General features: G+C 43.3%; 1 protein-coding gene across 1 annotated transcript in view; it reads right to left on the bottom strand.

Annotated features, from left to right (window-relative positions):
* Positions 1-22148, bottom strand: part of CRYL1 (crystallin lambda 1) — a 192461-nt gene that overhangs the window by 7220 nt on the left and 163093 nt on the right. Inside the window, exons 6-7 of the mRNA XM_073662382.1 lie at positions 21607-21712; positions 14359-14465 (exon numbers count right to left, since the gene is read on the bottom strand). Of these exons, the coding sequence (XP_073518483.1) occupies positions 14359-14465; positions 21607-21712 (213 nt within the window). The remainder of the gene's footprint in view (positions 1-14358; positions 14466-21606; positions 21713-22148) is intronic.

Here is a 22148-nt window from a genome sequence, read left to right as displayed (position 1 = left end):
CCAAGTGGTGCTGCTGTGGTGTGCAACAGCAATTAGTAGCTCAGTCTTTTAATTGCTTGAAAAATAATTACTTTCTTTTGCAGGGGAACAGCAAAACGGCTCAGTCTTTACAAACTGTGTACATGTAAGCATTGTTCTTTTTGGCTATTGCTGTTCTTAATCATTGTTATATATTAAATTATTATTTTTTCTTATTACTGTGTATTTATTGCTTTACATGATATTTTTTATCATATTTTGTTAAGTTGGGTAGTTTGAGATCACTGCCTTACATTTCACGGGCTATTACTGAAGGAAATCATCACAGATTAGTTTTGATTGTGTGGAGTTTTTTTTTTATTTATTTTTAAATGTTTTTAATATTTTTTTTTCTATTTTTGTGAAATAAAATGTGCCTATTTCTTGGATTTGGGTGTGAGCAGATTTAATTAATATATGTCTATTGGTCTAAATAGGTTGACCAAAAGTGTCTTTCTTAATGCAGTCCTATAAGAAATTCCATGTGAGTCTCATAGGCTTACATTGTGAAAGTGACTTCCTGGCCACACAGAAGATATTTGGTGCAGAAACAGACCCTTAGGGTATGTGCACACGGTCTAGATTTGCTGCGGTTTTGACGCTGCGTTTTTATGCAGCATCAAAACGGCAGCGGCCAGATGTTACAGCATAGTGGATGGGATTTCTAGAAATCCCATGCCCACTATGTGTCTCCGTGCACCTGCGGATCACCCGCGGAAACTGACATGCGGCGCGTCTTTCCAGACCGCAGCATGTCAATTTCTCTTGCGGAAAAGCATGCAGATTATCCACATAGACTTGCAAGAGATGACAAAAATCCACATGCGTAAAAACCGCATGTGTGTTTCAGCGGAAACGCACACAAAAACGCTACATGGTGATCAATAAAGTTTGTTTAAAAAAACCCTATTCTTTGAAACTCTGCAAATTTCAATAGCCTTTATTAAGAACTGACATGAAGACATGAAAAACGCATGCATAAAAAAAGGTATGCGGCTAAACCGCATGTAAAAAAACGCACAAAAAAACGCAATTAACCTAATTTGCATATTAGGTGCGGAAATGGTGCAGAAATTCTGCAGTGTCAAAACCGCAGCAAATCCAGACCATGTGGAAATACCCTTTCAGCACTGATAATGGGAGAAGCAGGCGTTTGATAAGTAAAACTTGTACAATGTTCACAATAAAGTTTGTAAAAGGAATAAAAGATAACATTTTTCATTTGATTGTTTCTTTAAGAAATACTGATTCCATTGAAATCCATATGAAGTAAACTCATAAGCTCCCCAAATAGTAAGTACCGAGAGACAGAACTTTATCTTTAGCGTTTTTGGAATTCTGCATCAAACAAAATGAGTTCAATCCTCTATCAAGATACACTACAGTGCACTATAAAAAGTCTACACACCCCTGTTAAAATGCCAGATTTTTGTCATGTAAAAAAAATCATACCAGGAAGAATCATTTAAGAACATTTTCCACCTTTAATGTCACCCATAATCTGTATAAATCTATTGAGAAATAATGGCGGTGCATAAGTGTGAACACCCTTTTATAATTGGGGATGTGTTTGTATTCTGAATTAGTCAATCCCATTCAAACTCATGTTAAATAGTAGTTAGTTCCAGGGGCGGGCTGGGCCGGGGGGAAGAGGGGCAAATGCCCCCCTGGCCGGTCGCTCAGGAGCTATTTAGGGCCGTCTGCTGCTTCAGCAGCTGCTGGGCGGACTGTATCTTTAGGTGTCACTGCCCGGCTGCATCAGAGGTGCTGACGTAGCACGCTGTGCGTGGCCACGTCCCGTCAGAGCGGCTGGTTGAAGGGGATTCCCGGCTGCGCCTCTCTCTGCAGTCCACGCCCTGTGCGGGGCACGACTGCTGGCTCTGCCTCCCACTTCCTGTGCTATGTTTCAAGGCTTCACTCCTGCTGCACAAAAAGCTCCTGCACGGCAAATTAATAGTAAAATGGATGTGTAGTGTCAGGTGGTCACAGCCATGATTAGGGCATATACTGAGAACTGTGGTGGGCTGGTTGGAGGGCTAATATTATGAGGGTCTGCAGAAATTTATTTTTTGGGGGGATCTGCAGCAGTGTATACTTTTGTGGTGGCTGCAGCAATGTATATTATGGGGGGGGCTATAGTAATCTATATCATGACAGGCTGGGGGAGGGGTCTGCAGTAACATGTATTATGAGGGTTGCTGGGGTTTGTTGGTATGTATATTATGAAAGTCTTGGGGTCAGCTGCAATGTATATTATATGAGACTGGTGGCCTGCTACCATATCAATTATGAGGGGCCTGGGGTGTGCTACACTTTATGCCTGTGTGTGTATGAAGGGGGGTGTTGCACTGTTTATGGTTAGGGGCTGGGGACATATTGTTATGATCTGCTACAAGAACTAAGGAAAGAGAGGGAATCCATTGCCACAATAAGACTGAGCTGATTCCCTACGTTGCAGCGGGGGACCTGTTCCTTGTGAACAGACCCGCCTTCGATCTCAGCTAGTCTTAACGCAGACCTATAGAATAAAGGGAGGGGTCCCTAAAAGAACTAAGGACTGGGACAGAATTGGACACCTCCTAGCAGATGTTGTAGCGGAGAAAAGACAAACAGACACAAAGTACTTAGAGGTCCAAAGGACCAAACAAACTATAGAGATAGGTACAAAAGCACCTGGCTAGATAGAGAGTCAAATAACACTGAAGTCCAGCAAAGCCAGAAGGGCGGAGCTGGAATAAATAGGCAGCAGGTCACGTGACCAAAATAGAAAAAAAACTAACGGGAGAGTTTTACCAATATTACCCTGAGCACTGCATGTGACACTGAATACTTCTGTGCTGGTGTGTGTTATACTGTGAGAGGCATGGGGATCACATCATCATCATTGTACACCCTGAGCTGCTGTGAACTTTGATGGACCGGGGGTGTTACAATGTATACTGTGTGTGGGGAGTGTAGCTACTAGTGTTGAGCCACCCCCGTAGTGTTCGGGTTCGGTTCGGTTCGTCGAACACCGGGATGTTCGAGGAACTGTTCGTCGAACACCTTAGAACACCGTCGAACACCGTTAAAACCAATGGCAGGCAAACAAAAACACATAGAAACACATAGAAAACACCTGCAAAGGTGTCCAAAAGCTGACAAACTGCTCAGAAGACACTCTCTTTAAAAAAGCCGGCCGGCAAATTCAGCAGCGGCATACACCGGTACCCGACAATTTAGACAAGAAGGAATAGAGCATCACACATAGATTAGATAGATAGAAACATGTCAGTCACACATATAAGAAGCACAGTGACAGTGTTGGTTACTGCACTTGTCATTTAGTGTAAAGGATTTATTAAAAAAAATATTAGTGTTTTCATGCACCGTCTCTTTAAAAAAGCCGGCCGGCAATTCAGCATCTGTACCCGACAATTTAGAACAGAAAGAATAGAGCTTCACACATAGATTAGATAGATAGAAACATGTCAGTCACATATATAATAAGTACAGTGATAGTGTTGCTTACTGTACTTGTCATTTAGTGTAAAGGATTTATTTAAAAAAATAATAGTGTTTTCATGCACTGTCTCTTTAAAAAAGCCGGCCGGCAATTCAGCAGCGGTACCCGACAATTTAGAACAGAAAGATAGAGCATCACACATAGATTAGATAGATAGAAACATGTCAGTCACATATATATGAAGTACAGTGATAGTGTTGGTTACTGTACTTGTCATTTAGTATTAAAATAAAGGATTTATTATTAAAAAAATTGGCGTGGGGTTCCCCTTAATTTTAGGCTCTAGCGGAGGTTAAGCAGACGGCTGGGGCAGATGTTTGAAGCCTGGGAAGGGGGTAATACCCACGGAGCTTCCCAGGCTACTAATATCAGCCCCCAGCTGAATACATAGCCTTTACTAGCTATTAAAATGGGGGACCCCCCAAAAAATGACGTGGGGTCCCCCCTAATTTAATAGCTAGCAAAGGCTAGGCAGACAGCTGGGGGCTGATATTAATAGCCCAGGAAGGGAGCCATGAATATTGGCCCCCTCCCAGGCTAGAAACACCAGCCGTCAGCCGCCCCAGAAATGGCGCATTCATAGGATGCGCCAATTCTGGCACTTAGCCTCGCTCTTCCACGCTGCCCTGGTGCGGTGGCAGGGGGTAATAGGGTTGGGGTTGATGTCAGCTTATAATGCCAGCTGACATCAAGCCCAGGTTAGTAATGGAGAGGCGTCTATAAGACACCCCCATTACTAACCCCATAGTCAAAGTTAAAAAAAACACAAACACCCAGAATAAAGTCCTTTAATTGAAATAAAGACACAATCCTTTATTGTTCTAAATTAAACCATACTTACCATCACGCCCATTCCAGCTGAAGCCAACGATCTCCTGCAATAAAAGAAAAATAATAAAGCAACCTCATCCTTACCTTTCCATGGTTCCCACGACAGCTTCAGCTCTGCTACATCGAGATGACAGGCTGGACCGCAGCAGAACGCTGCCATCCAGCCTGTCATCCCGCAGACACTGAGAAGCGCAGGCTTGCTTGCGCTGCTCAGCGTCTCTCTGTGACGACATCCAGATGAGCCGAGTTCATGTCCAATGAACTCGGCTCACCTCATGCACGTCACTGACAGCGTGGGAAAATTCTCACGCTGAAGCGCTGATTGCAGGAGAATTTTCCCACGCTGTCAGTGACGTGCAGGAGGTGAGCTGAGTTCATTGGACATGAGCTCACCTCATGCACATCACTGACAGCGTGGGAGAATTCTCCTGCACTCAGCACTTCAGCGTGAGAATTTTCCCACGCTGTCAGTGACGTGCATGAGGTGAGCCGAGTTCATTGGACATGACCTCGGCTCATCTGGATGCCGTCACAGCGAGACAGTGAGGAGCGCAAGCATGCCTGCGCTTCTCAGTGTCTGCGGGATGACAGACTGGATGGCAGCGTTCTGCTGCGGTCCAGCCAGTCATCTCGATGTAGCAGAGCTGAAGCTGTCGTGGGAACCACTGCAATTTGTAGCGGGGGTGGCCCAGAAAGCTTGGGCCTCCCTGCGCTGCAGATTCCAGCCCCCAGCTGCCTAGTTGTACCTGGCTGGACACAAAAATAGGGCGAAGCCCCACGTACTTTTTTTTTAATTATTTCATGAAATAATTTAAAAAAAATTGACGTGGGGCTTCGCACTATATTTGTGTCCAGCCAGGTACAGCAGGCAGGAACGGGCTGCCCCCAACCACCAGCTGCCTATTTGTACCTGGCCGGACACAACAATATAGGGAAGCCCTTTTTTTCTTAATTATTTCATGAAATAATTTAAAGAAAATTGACGTGGGGCTTCGCCCTGTTTTTGTGTCCAGCCAGGTACAACTAGGCAGCTGGGGGCTGGAATCCGCAGCGCAGGGAGGCCCAAGCTTTCTGGGCCACCCCCGCTGCAAATTGCAGTCCGCAGCCACCCCGGAAAATGGCGCGTTCATAGAAGCGCCATCTTCTGGCGCTGTACCCAACTCATCCAGGGCCCTGATGCGGTGGCTCACTGGGTAATAAAGGGGTTAGGGCCAGCTGGCCCTAAGCCCGAAATTCATGGGGTCACGCCAATATTAGACATGACCACCATGAATTTCTAGTAAAGTATTTAAAAAAAACACAACACCCAGAAAAAAGTCCTTTAATTGAAATAAACACACAATTCTTTATTGTTCTAAATTAAACCATACTTACAGTCACGCCCATTCCAGCTGAAGCCAACGATCTCCTGAAATAAAAGAAAAATAATAAAGCAACATCATCCTTACCTTTCCATGGTTCCCATGACAGCTTCAGCTCTGCTACATCGAGATGACAGGCTGGACCGCAGCAGAACGCTGCCATCCAGCCTCTCATCCCGCAGACACTGAGAAGCGCAGGCTTGCTTGCGCTCCACAGTGTCTCTCTGTGAGGGCATCCAGATGAGCCGAGTTAATGTCCAATGAACTCGGCTCACCTCATGCACGTCACTGACAGCGTGGGAAAATTCTCCTGCACTCAGCGCTTCAGCGTGGGAGAATTCTCACACTGAAGCGCTGAGTGCAGGAGAATTCTCCCACGCTATCAGTGACGTGCAGGAGGTGAGCTGAGTTCATTGGACATGAGCTCACCTTATGCACGTCACTGACAGCGTGGGAAAATTCTCCTGCACTCAGCGCTTCAGCGTGGGAGAATTCTCACGCTGAAGCGCTGAGTGCAGGAGAATTCTCCCACGCTGTCAGTGACGTGCAGGAGGTGAGCTGAGTTCATTGGACATGAGCTCACCTTATGCACGTCACTGACAGCGTGGGAGAATTCTCCTGCACTCACCGCTTCAGCGTGAGAATTTTCCCACGCTGTCAGTGACGTGCATGAGGTGAGCCGAGTTCATTGGACATGAACTCGGCTCATCTGGATGTCGTCACAGAGAGACGCTGAGCAGCGCAAGCAAGCCTGCGCTTCTCAGTGTCTGCGGGATGAGAGGCTGGATGGCAGCGTTCTGCTGCGGTCCAGCCTGTCATCTCGATGTAGCAGAGCTGAAGCTGTCGTGGGAACCATGGAAAGGTAAGGATGAGGTTGCTTTATTATTTTTCTTTTATTGCAGGAGATCGTTGGCTTCAGCTGGAATGGGCGTGACGGTAAGTATGGTTTAATTTAGAACAATAAAGGATTGTGTCTTTATTTCAATTAAAGGACTTTATTCTGGGTGTTTGTGTTTTTTTTAACTTTGACTATGGGGTTAGTAATGGGGGTGTCTTATAGACGCCTCTCCATTACTAACCTGGGCTTGATGTCAGCTGGCATTATAAGCTGACATCAACCCCAACCCTATTACCCCCTGCCACCGCACCAGGGCAGCGTGGAAGAGCGAGGCTAAGTGCCAGAATTGGCGCATCCTATGAATGCGCCATTTCTGGGGCGGCTGACGGCTGGTGTTTCTAGCCTGGGAGGGGGCCAATATTCATGGCTCCCTTCCTGGGCTATTAATATCAGCCCCCAGCTGTCTGCCTAGCCTTTGCTAGCTATTAAATTAGGGGGGACCCCACGTCATTTTTTTTGGGGTGTCCCCCATTTTAATAGCTAGTAAAGGCTATGTATTCAGCTGGGGGCTGATATTAGTAGCCTGGGAAGCTCCGTGGGTATTACCCCCTTCCCAGGCTTCAAACATCTGCCCCAGCCGTCTGCTTAACCTCCGCTAGAGCCTAAAATTAAGGGGAACCCCACGCCAATTTTTTTAATAATAAATCCTTTATTTTAATACTAAATGACAAGTACAGTAACCAACACTATCACTGTACTTCATATATATGTGACTGACATGTTTCTATCTATCTAATCTATGTGTGAAGCTCTATTCTGTCTGTTATAAATTGTCGGGTACCGCTGCTGAATTGCCGGCCGGCTTTTTTAAAGAGACGGTGCATGAAAACACTATTATTTTTTTTGATAAATCCTTTACGCTAAATGACAAGTACAGTAAGCAACACTGTCACTGTACTTCGTATATATGTGGCTGACATGTTTCTATCTATCTAATCTATGTGTGAAGCTCTATTCTGTCTGTTATAAATTGTCGGGTACCGCTGCTGAATTGCCGGCCGGCTTTTTTAAAGAGACGGTGCATGAAAACACTATTATTTTTTTTGATAAATCCTTTACGCTAAATGACAAGTACAGTAAGCAGCACTTTCACTGTACTTCGTATATATGTGGCTGACATGTTTATATCTATCTAATCTATGTGTGAAGCTCTATTCTTTCGGTTCTAAATTGTCGGGTACCGGTGTATGCCGCTGCTGAATTGCCGGCTTTTCATGTTTCACTGTTGGCACTGTTCCCATCGATTTGGGCAATCACTGTAATGCCACAACCACCATGGCTGTGGCATTACAGTGAGTGGCAGACAATCCCTGCATGATTGGTGCTCTAAATAGCGCCAGACATGCAGGACACGCTTTTGGTGCACGAACAGTTATCGAACATAACCTTGAACAGCCGAATTTTTTGCAAATCGTTCGGGTTCGTCGAACAACTCGAACACCGCCCAAAACAGCTCGAATTTGAGATTGGCGAACAGTTCTAGTCGAACACCGCTCATCTCTAGTAGCTACCAGGGGGGCAGAGGAGGCAGTTGCCTTGGACCCCGTGCTCAGAGGGGCCCACTCAGAGCTACGCTACCTTTGATCTCCCGGCACTACCGCTCTCAGCCACGGCAGGATGATGAAATCAACCTGCCATAGCAGAGAGCAGTAGTGCAGGGACATCAACATATTGGGATCCTGGATTAGGTGAATATATGTTTTTTATTTTACTTAAAACTTTTGGTGTGACTGTTGGGGCATCATAGTGTGGCAGACCCTCATACAGTTGGGAGGGGGGCTCATATAAATTTTAGGGGTTACTGTTGGGGGCCCTCAAAGTGTGGGGGCCATTATACAGCATGGGAGCTAATGTGTGTGCCCTCATACAGTATGGGGGCTAATGTGGGGGCCAATATACAGTTTTGGGACTAAAGTGGGGGTCATCATATAGTGTGGGAGAACTCGTATAGGATGGGGGCTAATTTGGAGGTCAATATACAGTTTGAGGACTAATGTGTGGGCCATCATATAGTGTGGAAGCCCTCATACAGTATGCAGGATTATGTGGAGGCCAATATACAGTTTGGGGACTGAAGTGGGGGCCCTCATACAATATGGCAGCTAATGTGGGGGCCCTTAAAGCAGAACCACTGTGAGGACCATCATAAAATGTGGGAACTACAGAGGGGGCCATCATACAGCTTGAGGGCCATTATACAGTTTGGTGGCCAGTATACAGTGTGAGGACTACTTTGGGGGCATTATACTCTGTTTTGAGGAGCAGTGAGGACATCATACTATGTATAGGGGAGTATTGGCCCATCATACTACAGTTGTGCTCAAAAGTTTACATACCCCTGCAGAATTTTTCCTTTCTTGGCCGTGTTTCAGAGAATATGAATGATAACAAAAAAACTTTTTCTCCACTCATGGTTATTGGTTGGGTGAAGCCATTTATTGTCAAACTACTGTGTTTTCTCTTTTTAAATCTTAATTACAACCAAAAACATCCAAATGACCCTGATCAAAAGCTCACATACCCTGGTGATTTTGGCCTGATAACATGCACAGAATTTGACACAAATGGGTTTGAATGGCTACTAAAGGTAATATCCTCACCTGTGACCTGTTTGCTTGTAATCAGTGTGTGTGCATAAAAACTGAGTGAGTTTCTGGGATCCAGACAGACTCTTGCATCTTTCATCCAGCCACTGACGTTTCTGGATTGTGAGTCATGGGGAAAGCAAAAGAATTGTCAATGGATCTACTGGAAAAGGTAGTTGAACAGTATAACACAGGAAAGGGATACAAAAAAATATCCAAGGAATTGATAATGCCAGTCAGCAGCGTTCAAACTGTGATTAACAAATGGAAAATCAGGGGCTCTGTAAAAAACAAACCACGGTCAAGTAGACCAACAAAAATTTTGGCCACAACTGCCAGGCAAATTGTTCGGGATGCAAAGAAAAACCCACAAATAACATCAGCTGAAATTCAGGACTCTGAAAACTAGCGGTGTGGCTGTTTCAAGATGCACAATAAGGAGGCACTTGAAGAAAAATGGGCAGCATGGTCGAGTCGCCAGAATAAAGCCATTACTGCGCAAAATGCTACAATACGCCAAACAGCACAGAGACAAGCCTCAAAACTTCTGGTACAAGGTAATTTGGAGTGATGAGACCAAAATTTAACTTTTTGGGGAAAACCATAAACGTTACATTTGGAGAGAGGTCAACAAGGCCTATGATGAAAGGAACATCATTCCTACAGCAAAACACGGAGGTGGATCGTTGATGTTCTGGGGATGTGTGAGCTACAAAGGCACATGAAACTTGGTAAAAGTTGAAGAAAAGATGAATGCCGCGCGTTATCAGCAAATACTGGAGGCAAATTTGCACTCATCAGCCAGGAAGCTGCGCATGGGACGCACTTGGACGTTCCAACATGACAACGATCCAAAACACAAGGCCAAGTTGACCTGTCATTGGCTACAGCAGAACAAAGTGAAGGTTCTGGAGTGGCCATCTCAGTCTCCTGACCTCAATATCATTGAACCACTCTGGGGAGATCTCAAGCACGCAGTTCATGCTAGACAGCCCAGGAATTTACAGGAACTGGAGGCTTTTTGCCAAGAAGAATGGGCAGCTTTACCATCTGAGAAATTAAAGAACCTCATCCACAACTACCACAAAAGAGACATCAAGCTGTCACTGATGTTAGAAGAAATGGGGTATATGAACTTTTGATCAGGGTCACTTGGATGTTTTTGGTTGTCATTAAGATTTAAAAAGAGAAAACACAGTAGTTTGACAATAAATGGCTTCACCCAACCAATAACCATGAGTAGAGAAAAAGGTTTTTTTGTTATTATTTATATTCTCTGAAACAAGGCTAAGAAAGGAAAAATACTGCCGGTTTATGTAAACTTTTGAGCACAACTGTAAGTATAGGGCCCATCATATTGTGTACAGGGGAGCTGTGAGCCCATCATTCTGTGTATAAGGGAGCTGTGGGCCCATTATACTGCGTATAAGTGAGCTGTGGGCCCATTATACTGGTGTATAGGTGAGCTATGGGGCATTATACTGCTTATAGTGAAGCTGTGGGGGCATTATACTGCATATAGGGAAGCTATAGGAGCTTTATACTGTGTATAGGTGAGCTGTGGGGATATTATACTGTGTATAGGGGAGCTGTGGGCCCATCATACGACAGTCAAAGGTGCACATGGGGCATTTACATGCTAGGGGCAAAATGTGGATACTGTTTTCCAGGACACTTGCACAGGGCATTAATATGTTCTAGAGGGAATTATTACTATGTAAGGGGCACAGTGGTGGCATTATAATATGGGGCAGTAAGAGGAGCCCTGTTATTTTACCACACAGTAGGTGCAGTAATAGGAACACATACAGCAGCAGCGGCTCAGTATTGGGGTATCAGCAGGATGAGGAGTTTGTGCAGGTTATGGATAGATGGGGAGGTTGCTGGAAATGTGAGAAGTCAGAGGAGTCTCTTGTAATCTTTACAGATGAATCATGGATGGAGAAGTTGCCAAGTCGGTCTGGGCCAGATGGAAAAGACGGGAAAGAACGTCAGCTGTAAGTCACCATCTATACCTGTACATGATCTGCAGAACTGGAATCTACAACTATATGATCTCCATGGCTATAATACAAGTGTTGGCCTTTGTACAAAAATTTACTTTCAGTAACATTTGCTGATGTTCCCACGTTTAGGGGGCACCACTGTAGTTGTAGTCAGGGTTTCCCGGTTTAGGGTCCACTCATATGCTTTGCCCTCCCTTCCCCACCCCACCTGACTGACCACTGGGGACTCCTTCCTACCAATCCTGAGAACGGTGCTGAAAAGAGCCCCATCTGAATGGAGCGGAGGTTGAGCATGTGCACCTCTGCTCCATCCATTCTCAATGCGAGTGCCAGAGATAGCAAACCACTTTATCTAAATTATCTAGTTTTTCTTTAATTATCTTTGTTTTTGGTTAAATGACCAAATAAAACAATTTTTTTGCACCGTGCTTTAAGCAGTGATGATATTGAATGTGTACTGCCATCCCATCACCCCCGGAGGTCTGTAGCAGCGCCGGTACTCATTACCGGGAACCACAGGTGGCGTCACGAGACAAAAACTGCAAACAAACTCCTTTTTAAAGAGTGACCACAGAGTACGGGCCCGGGAGCCGACTGCTGTGACCTCCCAAGAAGGCAAAGCCCCGGGTACCGAGTTTCCCCCATATCCCCCCTGGGCGAGTCATTAGTAATGTCTTATATCACTGTAATACGCTGCACCAACTACATCTAAAGTGATATAAATGACAATACTAATTCTTAGTCCTTCTAAACGATCGAGCTCCATAATGTAATAGAATCACAAATGTGTATGATCCCAATATGAAAACAGCACTAACCACCATTTTTTAAAGCCTTGCTACCCCTGCAGTTTTATGCAGCAGCCAGAGGTAAGCAGGTTAAAGATGGTCCGACGCAACTCGTGGGCCAGTGCTTGACCCCCAGGCTAAAATTTGCAAGTTAGCCCCTGGTCAGTACTCAGCTGTCATAATTTACAGTGATTCTGATTAATTCCATATAAAGTTTAGCTGTTCTAGCAGGATTTTCCTGACATTTTCTTAGTTGCAATTTACAGCAAAAGCCATGGTCCATAAACAGCTTACAACACAGAAAAGGGATCTCATTGTTGAAAGTTATCAGTCAGGGGAAGGGTATCATTTATTTTTGCAAGGCATTTACTTATTTATTTTTCTCACTTATATAGCGCTATTAATTCCACAGCACTTTACTGACATTATCGGAACTGTCCCCATTGGGGCTCACAATCTAGATTCCCTATCAGTATGTTTTGTAGTGTGGGAAGAAACCGGACGAAACCCACGCAAACACTAGGAGAACATACAAACTCCTTGCAGATGTTGTTCTTGGTGGGATTTGAACCCAGGACACCAGTGCTGCAAGGAACACTGTGAAGATGGTCATCAAGATGCAACTTAAATTTGGCACATCAGTGACATTACCTAGAACTGCACATCCCTCAAAAATTTATGAAAATCTAAGAAAAAAATTGGGCCAGGAGACTGCCAAGAAAAATTAAGGGAGCTGCAGGAATTTCTGGCAAATACTGGTTGTGTACTGCATATGACAATAATTTCCTACATTCTTTATGTGCCGGCCTGTTGGGTAGAATAGCAAGAAAGAAGAATTTTCTTACAAAGAAAAACATCGCCCAGCTTTGTTTTGCCAAAGGCTACTTGAAGCATGTGGGAAAACGTGTTATGGTCTGATGAGACCAAGATTAGACTTTTTAGCCTTAATTCTAAAAGGTATGTTTGACACAAATCCAACTCTGTGCATCACAAAAAGAACACCGCTCCCACAGTGAAGCATGGTGGAGGCAGCATTATGCTTTGTGGATGTCTTTCGGCAGCTGGAACTTTGGTAAAAACTTAAAGATAAAGAGCCATTTAATCTTTCAGCACGACAACGACCTTAAGCATACTTCCAAATCAACAAAAGAATGGCTTCAACCGTAGAAGATGTACATTTTGGAATGACCAAGCCAGAGCCCAGACCGGAATCCAATTGAAAATCTGTGGGTTGACCTGAAGAGGGCGCTCTACATAGGAGATATCCTCACAATCGGACATATTTGGAGTGCTACCTCAAGACAGAGAGGGTAAAGATTGCTAATTTTAAATTAAAGGAGGCATTACTAGTGTGAAGCAAGTAAAGAATGACTCTCATAATCATACACAGCCTTGTAGTGAGAACAGAACTAACACAGTACAGCAGAAGTGAAGTTTGCCTCATTACAAACATTTAAAACCTAAGACGAAAACCAAAATAAGAAAATAAATAGCAATAGTGCAAGAAAATAAAGGGTGCTTAGTTAACATAATTTTGATCAAAAAAATGGAAAAGCCATCCCACCACGTCAAGGTGACCCTATTTGGGACGGTCCTAACCTCTAGCATTAAAACCTTACCATATGGCAAGTGGCGTAATGTGAATAACAGCTATATAAATATAAATGTAATATCCAGCTCAAGGAAAAGGGAGGCCACACCCTTATTTGCACAGAGCGCAAAAAAACAGAACCAAAAACCTTGACATATGTTAAGGTTTTAATACTAGAGGTTAGGACCGTCCTGAATAGTGTCATATTGATGTGGTGGGATGGCTTTTACAATTTTTTGATCAAAGTGATGTTAACTAAAGAGCTCTATATTTTCATACACTATTGCTATTTATTTACTGCGGGGTATTTGCTTATTTTATTTTTTGTCTTAGGTTTTGTCTGTTTAGTGTCCAGTGTGAACATGCGTCTACATGCTGCATGCACACCAACTTATACTCCAGTTCATCTCTTTAGGTTTTTGTGTTTCATCTTACAAATGCTCTTTTGGATGAATGGGCAAAAATTCCCACAGACACCCACTACTAAGATCTTGTATAAATCCTTCCCAAAAGACTGGAAGCTGTTACAGCTGAAAATGAGGGATGGGGTCCATATTAATGCTTATGGATTTGGAATGAGATGTCATAAAAGCTCCTGTAGCTGATACATATTAATGTGTAAATGTCCCAATACTTCTGTCCATATCTAGTGCATATTATAAAAAGAATTGGCACAGAAATTTGGTCACAATTTTTTTGTGGTTTAGTGGTGGTCATTATGTTTACGTTTAACATGAGACCAAGGAAGCCATTGAATTCAGAACCTTATACATACCTGGTCAACTTTCTCTGCAACTTCACCCGAAAAAGTTGGAATTGGTCCAAAAGTCCCCAAGACTCGTTTTATACCTTCTCCATAGCGTTCACAGTAACTTTTAAAGCCTGGAACATATCAATGAATATATACCATCATTTTATTTTGGAGAACAACAAGTCATTCTCTACGCTCCTCAAGCGATTTTCGACTAACATCCGTACTAATCTGTACCTCCCACTCCCGGCTCCAAGACTTCTCCCGAGCTGCACCTATTATTTGGAATTTCAAAGAAATTAGGACTATCACGTTCCCTAATCAAAGTCCTTTTATATATAGCCCATTCACTATTTCTCTAAACATAATTCTCCATCAAACTCCACATAACCGAAAAGCACTACAGATACTGGCTGGTGATGAGCTCATGGAGCCTTTAACTATCCCTCATCCCCTCTAGATGGATGGACCATCTTTGTAAATAAGCCCCTGTATTTAGTGTCACCCCCCACCTCATTGTAGATTGTAAGCTCTTACGAGCAGATTCGTCATTATTTTTGCTTTAATTATTGTATTATCTTTAACTGTTACTTATGACTGTTGTATATGAGCTCTGAATTGTAAAGCGCTGCGGAATATGTTGGCGCTGTATAAATATTATTTTAAAAAAATTATATACTTTTAGTTTATTAATTTTACAACAGGGAGAGAATGTAATTAGATAAGAAAATGTGATTTAATAGTTAGAAGCACAATTAACTAAACAATGATAGTAAATGTAAAATGGCACAATTCCTGCTTTACCACTGTGGTAGATCGGCTCACTTGGTTGCACATAGAGGTGCACAGAAACACGGTCTCTTTAAATCTTCTGCTGAGTTTATTAAGAACACTGCATAAACTACAGCAATGTTAGCAAAAACAAACACGGCCTTCCTGGCCTAACAGGAGAAACAAAACATAACTCATGGCACAGTCCTTGTTTCTACGGGTAACCACCCGCTTCAGGAACAAAACAACCCAAGGTTTAGCTTTCCTTAACATGCACACCACAGCTCCAGAGCTTGTGCCTCCAGGCCGTCCCCACACCAAATGCTCTGAAAGGCTGTGATTTTATCTGAATTTCTCCCTTTCTACAGGTGTTTAATCACTCTAGCATTAAGATGGCTGTTTAACCCACTCGTGTGCTGGAACCTTTTTCCTATGTATAACTACATAATCTATTAATCTCAGTGCTACATATTTCTTTGCCAGTGACTTTGTCACACCACATAGACCAACACTGGTTTTTAGACAAGCATTGCTTCAAATAAATTTGATAAATGAGGCCAATTTTTTTTTTTACAGATTGCTAAAAATTGTACTTGAATTTCCAAGTCACCCCCATTTCTGTAGTTTTCCTGTAGTTTATGAACTTCCTTAAGTTCGATCAACAAATTTTTGCCTAACCATAAATTTAATAGGCTCCTTCAGTGCCCACCCTCTAAAATTCTGGAACTGAGAGGCTAAGAAATACACCCAGATATGTGGCAAGGCTAAACCTCCCTGGTCTTTAGATAACTGTAATTTTTCTAATTTTATTTTAGGGATACCTTTTACCAAATGAGATCTCTAAAAATGTTATGCATCTTTTTAACCAATACTTGGGAATCCAAATGGGAGAATTATGAAGGACATAGAGAATACACAATCTACAGTTGTAGATTGTGAGCCCTCGCGGGCAGGGTCCTCGCTCCTCCTGTACCTGTCGCTGTCACATTGTGTTCAAGATTATTGTAATTGTTCTTGTAATATACCCCTTTTCACATGTAAAGCGCCATGGAATAAATGGCGTTATAATAATAAATAATAATACAGGACATAAGGCATACTGTATTTTAATAAGATTCGCTCTTACAGGAGCAAAAAGAAGTAATTTATCCCATGCACCGATTTTATTCCTCAACTTCGACAACAAAGGGCTTACATTTAAAGGGATATAATCGTTAACCTCTCTCATAATATAAATACCTGGATATTTAAATTTGTGTACCACAGAATTTCCAAGTTACTATTTAATAGGGAAGTATCTCTATTATCCAAGGGAAGTGGAGTGGACTTTGACCAGTTAATAGTTAAACCTGAGAAAACCCCAAACTTTTCTACAAATATCAACAGGTCGTCCGCATACAGAGCAATCCGCTCCTCTCTAACTCCATTTTTAAAACCCTCAATCCCAGGTTGATTTCTAATAGTGCAAGCTAGCTGTTCTATTGCGAGTGCAAAAAATAATGGCGATAGAGGGCAGCCTTGTCTTGTTCTCCTATAGAGCTCTGAGCTCTCTGATAAATTACCGTTGGCTCTAATTCTAGCAGTTAGGGCCTTTTACAAAAGCGTAAGCATTTAATGAAATTGAAGCCAAACCCCATTTACCTTAGCACAGCCCAGATATATTTCCACTCCACACTATCAAATGCCTTTGTGGCGTCTAGGGAAAGCATAGCTTTATTACTGGGATCTGTCTGTGAGGCTTTCAAATGTAAAAACAACCTACGCAAACTTAGAGCAGTTGATTTTGAGGGCATGAAGCCAGCCAGATCTCAGTGAATTACTGAAGTATTAACAGACATAAGCCAAGTTGCAAGAATTTTAGCAAGTATCTTAACATCAGCACAATTTTTTTTTGGGGATCACTTTGTGAACTTGCTCTTGGAAGATGTTGGAAGATGTTTGGATATCCCAGTCTTTATTCATGGTGATGCTGATAGGCAAAATTGTGAGTGAGCCCACAGCCTTGGAAGAAAAGCAACTCCATACATGAATGGTCACAGGGTGCTGTAGGGTTGGCATGGCAAAGGACTCGTGGTGGCGCTCGCCTTTTCATCTCCAGACAATTATTCTTCTAGATGTTCCAAATAGCCTAAATAGGGCTTCATTAGAGAAATACCATTACTCCAGTTCTCTGCAGTCCAACCCCTGTACTTCCTGAAAAATGTCAGTCTGTTCCTGATGTTTTTATTGGAGAGAAGTGGCTTCTTTGCCACCCTTGACCCAAGGCAAGCCTCCAAAAGCTTTTGCCTCACTGTGTGGCAAATAAATTTACATGAATCTCAATACTGAAAAACTTTTAATTTCTCAGACAATACACTTGGGGGAGAGAAGAGAGAAAAAGAACACTGCTCACCATAAGAGCTTGCACTCTACAAGACAGAGAGGACCCAACTGACAATAAAATATTAGACTCTACAGAAGAGAGAGGACCCCGCTGACCATAAGGGCTTACACTCTACAGGAGAAAGAGGACCCCACTGACTATAAGAGCTTACACTCTACCGAAGAGAGAGAGAACCTCACTGACCACATGAGCTTATACTCTACAGGAGAGTGAGGACCCCACTAACCATAAGAGCATACACTCTACCAAAGAGAGAGAGGACCCCACTGATCATAAGAGCTTGCACTCTACAGGACAGAGAGGACCCCACTGACCATATGAGCTTACACTCTACAGAAGAGAGAAAAAATACCACTGACCATAAGAGCTTATGTGTCACCCCAGGCCTGGATGCCACAAACAATAATCTGTGTCTGAGAGCAGGAGGGAGGTTCCCTGGTTAGGGACCATTAGCATGCAGCACCTCCTGTCCCAGGCCAGTAGGGGGAGCTGGCTGCCCTATAAAAGCTGGAACTGGGGCAGGGTTAGAGAGACCAGAACCCACTTCTGAAGTGTTCAGAAGGGTTCTCAGAGAAGAGGGACAGGTCAGCAGCAGCTGAGGAGTCTGTGAGGCAGAGGAGAAACTGCGAGCCAGGGACAGAGGCGACGAGAGCCGGTCCTGGCAGAGAACCAATCTAACCGGACATTGGGGTCCGAGGCTGTCAGGGTTATAAGCCCAGCAGCAGAGAGCCAACCCACGAGGGATTTCAGGTCCCTTGGCCTAAGAAGCCTGGAGGCTCCGCCACACAGAGGGACCAGTAAGGCGAGGAGAAAGCCAAAGGTACCCAAGGCCCGAGTCGCAAGCCATACAGGCGAGAAGTACACGGCCAGCTCAGGGACGTTGGCTATTACACCACGAAGAGGGGGATAGTCAGAAAGAGCATAGAGAGAATGGTAGGCCTACACACTCACCCTGACTAGTGGGGCTCGCCCGAATGCTCTCAGGCACCCAGGCCCATTTCTAACCGGTACTACTGTTGGGTCATTAATAATTCCTACAATAAAGACCCTGGACTGTTTGAAGCGGACTCTGAACTCTTACTATTGCGGCCTGCACTATCACCCCCAGCATCCACCTCCAATGCCCTGAGGCTACACTCTTCCCGTGGGGAGTTATCCTACCCCTGTGCTGCACACCAACACCAGCCTCAGCGGTCTGCCTCGCAGTGGCGGTTATCCCTGACCGCAATCCACGGGTGGCGTAGTCGGACATTTAAAGCACTGATTGATAGACTGACACAACTTGGTCTGACCACCCTGAGCCACGGGATCGGGTTGCCAATACTACCCCCAGCATCGTACAGAAGCCCGGTTCCGGGTGCCCCATGGCCCACGGGGCGAGTCACTTACACTCTACAGAAAAGAGTAAGAACCCCACTGACCATAAGAGCTTATACTCAACAGGAGAGAGAGACTTACCCAGTGACTATGAAGATGGAAAATGACTCTGCCATCAAACTGTGCTCCACTGGGAGATGCTCATCTGTGATGGCCCCCGTACTGACCACCATTGTATAATGTATGATAACTGTAAGATGTCATAGATTCATAGCATTATGGCGAAGCCCAAGCAGCCATGCAAAAAGACATTAGTCTCTGATGCTGTAACAGTGTGAGAAATGGTGCAGGGCAAGTTTTTTGGGGGGACCACAAATCAAATCTCAAAGTGTCTGAATTCACATGAAACCGCACATTTCAGGAAATTAGACTCAAACTTGATCCTTCGAGAATTGATCTGCTCTTCTCTACTTTTTTACTTTAGACACATTGGAGTAAAAAATAAAATATTGCAATGGTGAACATAACATTCAAGAAATAAATCTTTCAGTATAATTACCTGTAAGTGCAGCACACAGTTTTGATCATCAGTGCTTCTGAGTTACATGAATGAAAAGCTCTGGAACTTGTACAGTACATGGATTTCAGACAACATCAGTACTGGAATACGTTCACACTACTATCATGTTCTGCTGCCATTCTTGCTAAAATAATGGGCAGATTCTTCTTTCCGTGAGTTGCCGCATTATAGTCTATTCAGCACTCAGGTTTCCGTCTCACTAGAGTCTGGTGCTCTCGTTGTCTTATTTATTTTGTCTTTAGGATTCAGTCCAATTTACCTTTTAGCCAAAAGGTCCTGTAGGATGTACAGGATTTTCTCGCTAGGTCACCTTTTGAACTAAGAGGAAGAAAGGAGAACAACCTGTAGCATCGTGGTGACATATTACTGACATTTCTGTCTATGATCCAGATATGATCTATTCTCCGATCGTACTTGACAACTTCTTGGCTAGATTTACACCCCTTGTGTTTACATTTGGTGGGACTGTTTCAAATATGGAGACAGACATATGCATAATGTGTTTACCGAGATACCTACACGTTGCCGCTTTAATGCCATTGATCACTATTAAAAAAAAGGGATACTTTTTTTACTTGTAAATAAAAGCACAATCAGTTGCTATTTTAAACACTTCAGGTCTGTAGAAGTCAGGAGTATCTCACCCAAATTTATGCCAAAAATACAATATTTAGGACTATATTTGACCAATTCTATGGGCTTGTCACCACACATTGAGAGATTTTCATTGACAATACACCATAAATATTATGTCAATTGAGCCTTAAAGGATGGGTGATAACTTGCTGTTTGGTGTCGTCTGACCGATGGGACCCCCACTGATTGCAAGAACGGAGCTGTGAAATGTCCTATCAGAACGGAGTGGCGGTCAGACTTGTGCAATATTGCTCCATTCATTCTCTATGGGACTGCCGGAAAAAAAGGCGTTGTACTAGGCTACAGTTAGCAGTCCCATAGAGAATAAATGGAGAGGTGGAACGCGTTTCTGGCTGACACTCAATTCAGACAGGGCATTTTGGAGCCCCGATCTCAGGTTCGTGGGGGCCTCAGTAGTCAGAACCCCTTCCTAAGTTATCACCTAAGTTATAGTAACATATGGTAAATGTTCTTTATATAAGTGTGCAACAGAGAAAACAGTCAGTCACTGATAGGACCTCCCACTGGACTGAGGATGGTCAATCACTGATAGGACCTCCCACTGGACTGAGGATGGTCAATCACTGATAGGACCACCCACTGAACTGAGGATGGTCAATCACTGATAGGACCTCCCACTGGACTGAGGATGGTCAATCACTGATAGGACCGCCCACTGGACTGAGGATGGTCAATCACTGATAGGACCGCTCACTGGACTGAGGATGGTCAGTCACTGATAGGACCGCCCACTGGACTGAGCATGGTTAATCACTTATAGAACCTCCCACTGGACTGAGGATGGTTAATCACTTATAGGACCACCCACTGGACTGAGGATGGTCAATCACTTATAGGACCGCCCACTGGACTGAGCATGGTTAATCACTGATAGGACCTCCCACTGGACTGAGGATGGTCAATCACTGAGAGGACCGCCCACTGGAACAAAAATCCCAGAAAGAGCAGAGGATTAAATAATGAAAACAACAATTATACTGAATCTTCTCTCACAAAACTAAATATCAATCTACTCATGTCCCCCTGCTCTATAACGTGGTGCCTGCAGACTGGGCGGCCTTTTCATTTTGACAGATTCCCTATAAAATGCATTTTCTGTTTATAAGATCTACATACAATGCTCGTATCTTCAGGATCCTGTGATACTATACGACTCGGCTACATGGAGTATATTATATACGTGCTCTACATGGACTTGACAGGATAACAGGAAAAGAGACAACACAGGGAATGATACACTTCTATAAAAACATTACATGAGACAAAGAATCTTACTCATATATTTTACGGAAGGGCAGACACCTATATCCTAAGAAAGAGTCAAGTATATATATACCTACAATCATTCATTATAAATTAGGTTTCTAATACTCTGCATTTTTTACTGTGGGTGGAGATGAGCAAGTAAATCTTCATTTCTAGACATTATGACTTACAAAGCTGTAGTAAAAGCGTTTATAATGAGACACACAGCCCAGATGTAAAGAAAAGGTATTAACAAGTCAATGACGCTGCATTGCTATAGAATGGTATGGTTTAATTGTAATTAGATTCACGATGTTACCTTCTGCATTGAGATGTGCAGTTTCCAGGGGACCAAGAAAAGCGTATCTCATTCCAAGACCCTCAGACATGACAGTGTCCACATCTCTCGCTGATATCACTCCATCCTGTTTAATAAGAACACAGCAATTGAAGAAAGAGAACCTGTTAACAATTTTAAATCTTCTGGGTTTTATTTTAGATTTTTATGCAATTATTTCTATTATTTTATGCATATAAGATTGCACCAAGGTATTCTAATTATATTATCTTACAACAGTACCACTGTTTGCTCACAATCTAGCCTCCCATCTCAGACATGCATACTTTCCAGTAAAAAAAAAATCAATTGAAAACAGTTGGGGGAATTCATCAAGATTGGAGTTTCATACATCGCTCTTAATTCAAACCCCGCTGGAGAAAGATGTAGCAAATTTATTAGGAGGAGATGTATGCCTCTTAATAAATTTTGGAGCATGTTTGGGCTGTCTGTGCACCCCAATCTGGAATTAGTTGAAGATTTCCAGTATAATTTCTGCAAATTTCTGGCATAAATTATAATAA

This window comes from Phyllobates terribilis, unplaced genomic scaffold (assembly GCF_046119375.1).
Source record: "Phyllobates terribilis strain yellow unplaced genomic scaffold, ASM4611937v1 Scaffold_2__4_contigs__length_985480577, whole genome shotgun sequence".
NCBI classification, from domain to species: domain Eukaryota; kingdom Metazoa; phylum Chordata; class Amphibia; order Anura; family Dendrobatidae; genus Phyllobates; species Phyllobates terribilis.
The sequence above is the reverse complement of the archived record's forward strand: the minus strand, read 5'-3'. Positions and strand labels throughout refer to the sequence as shown.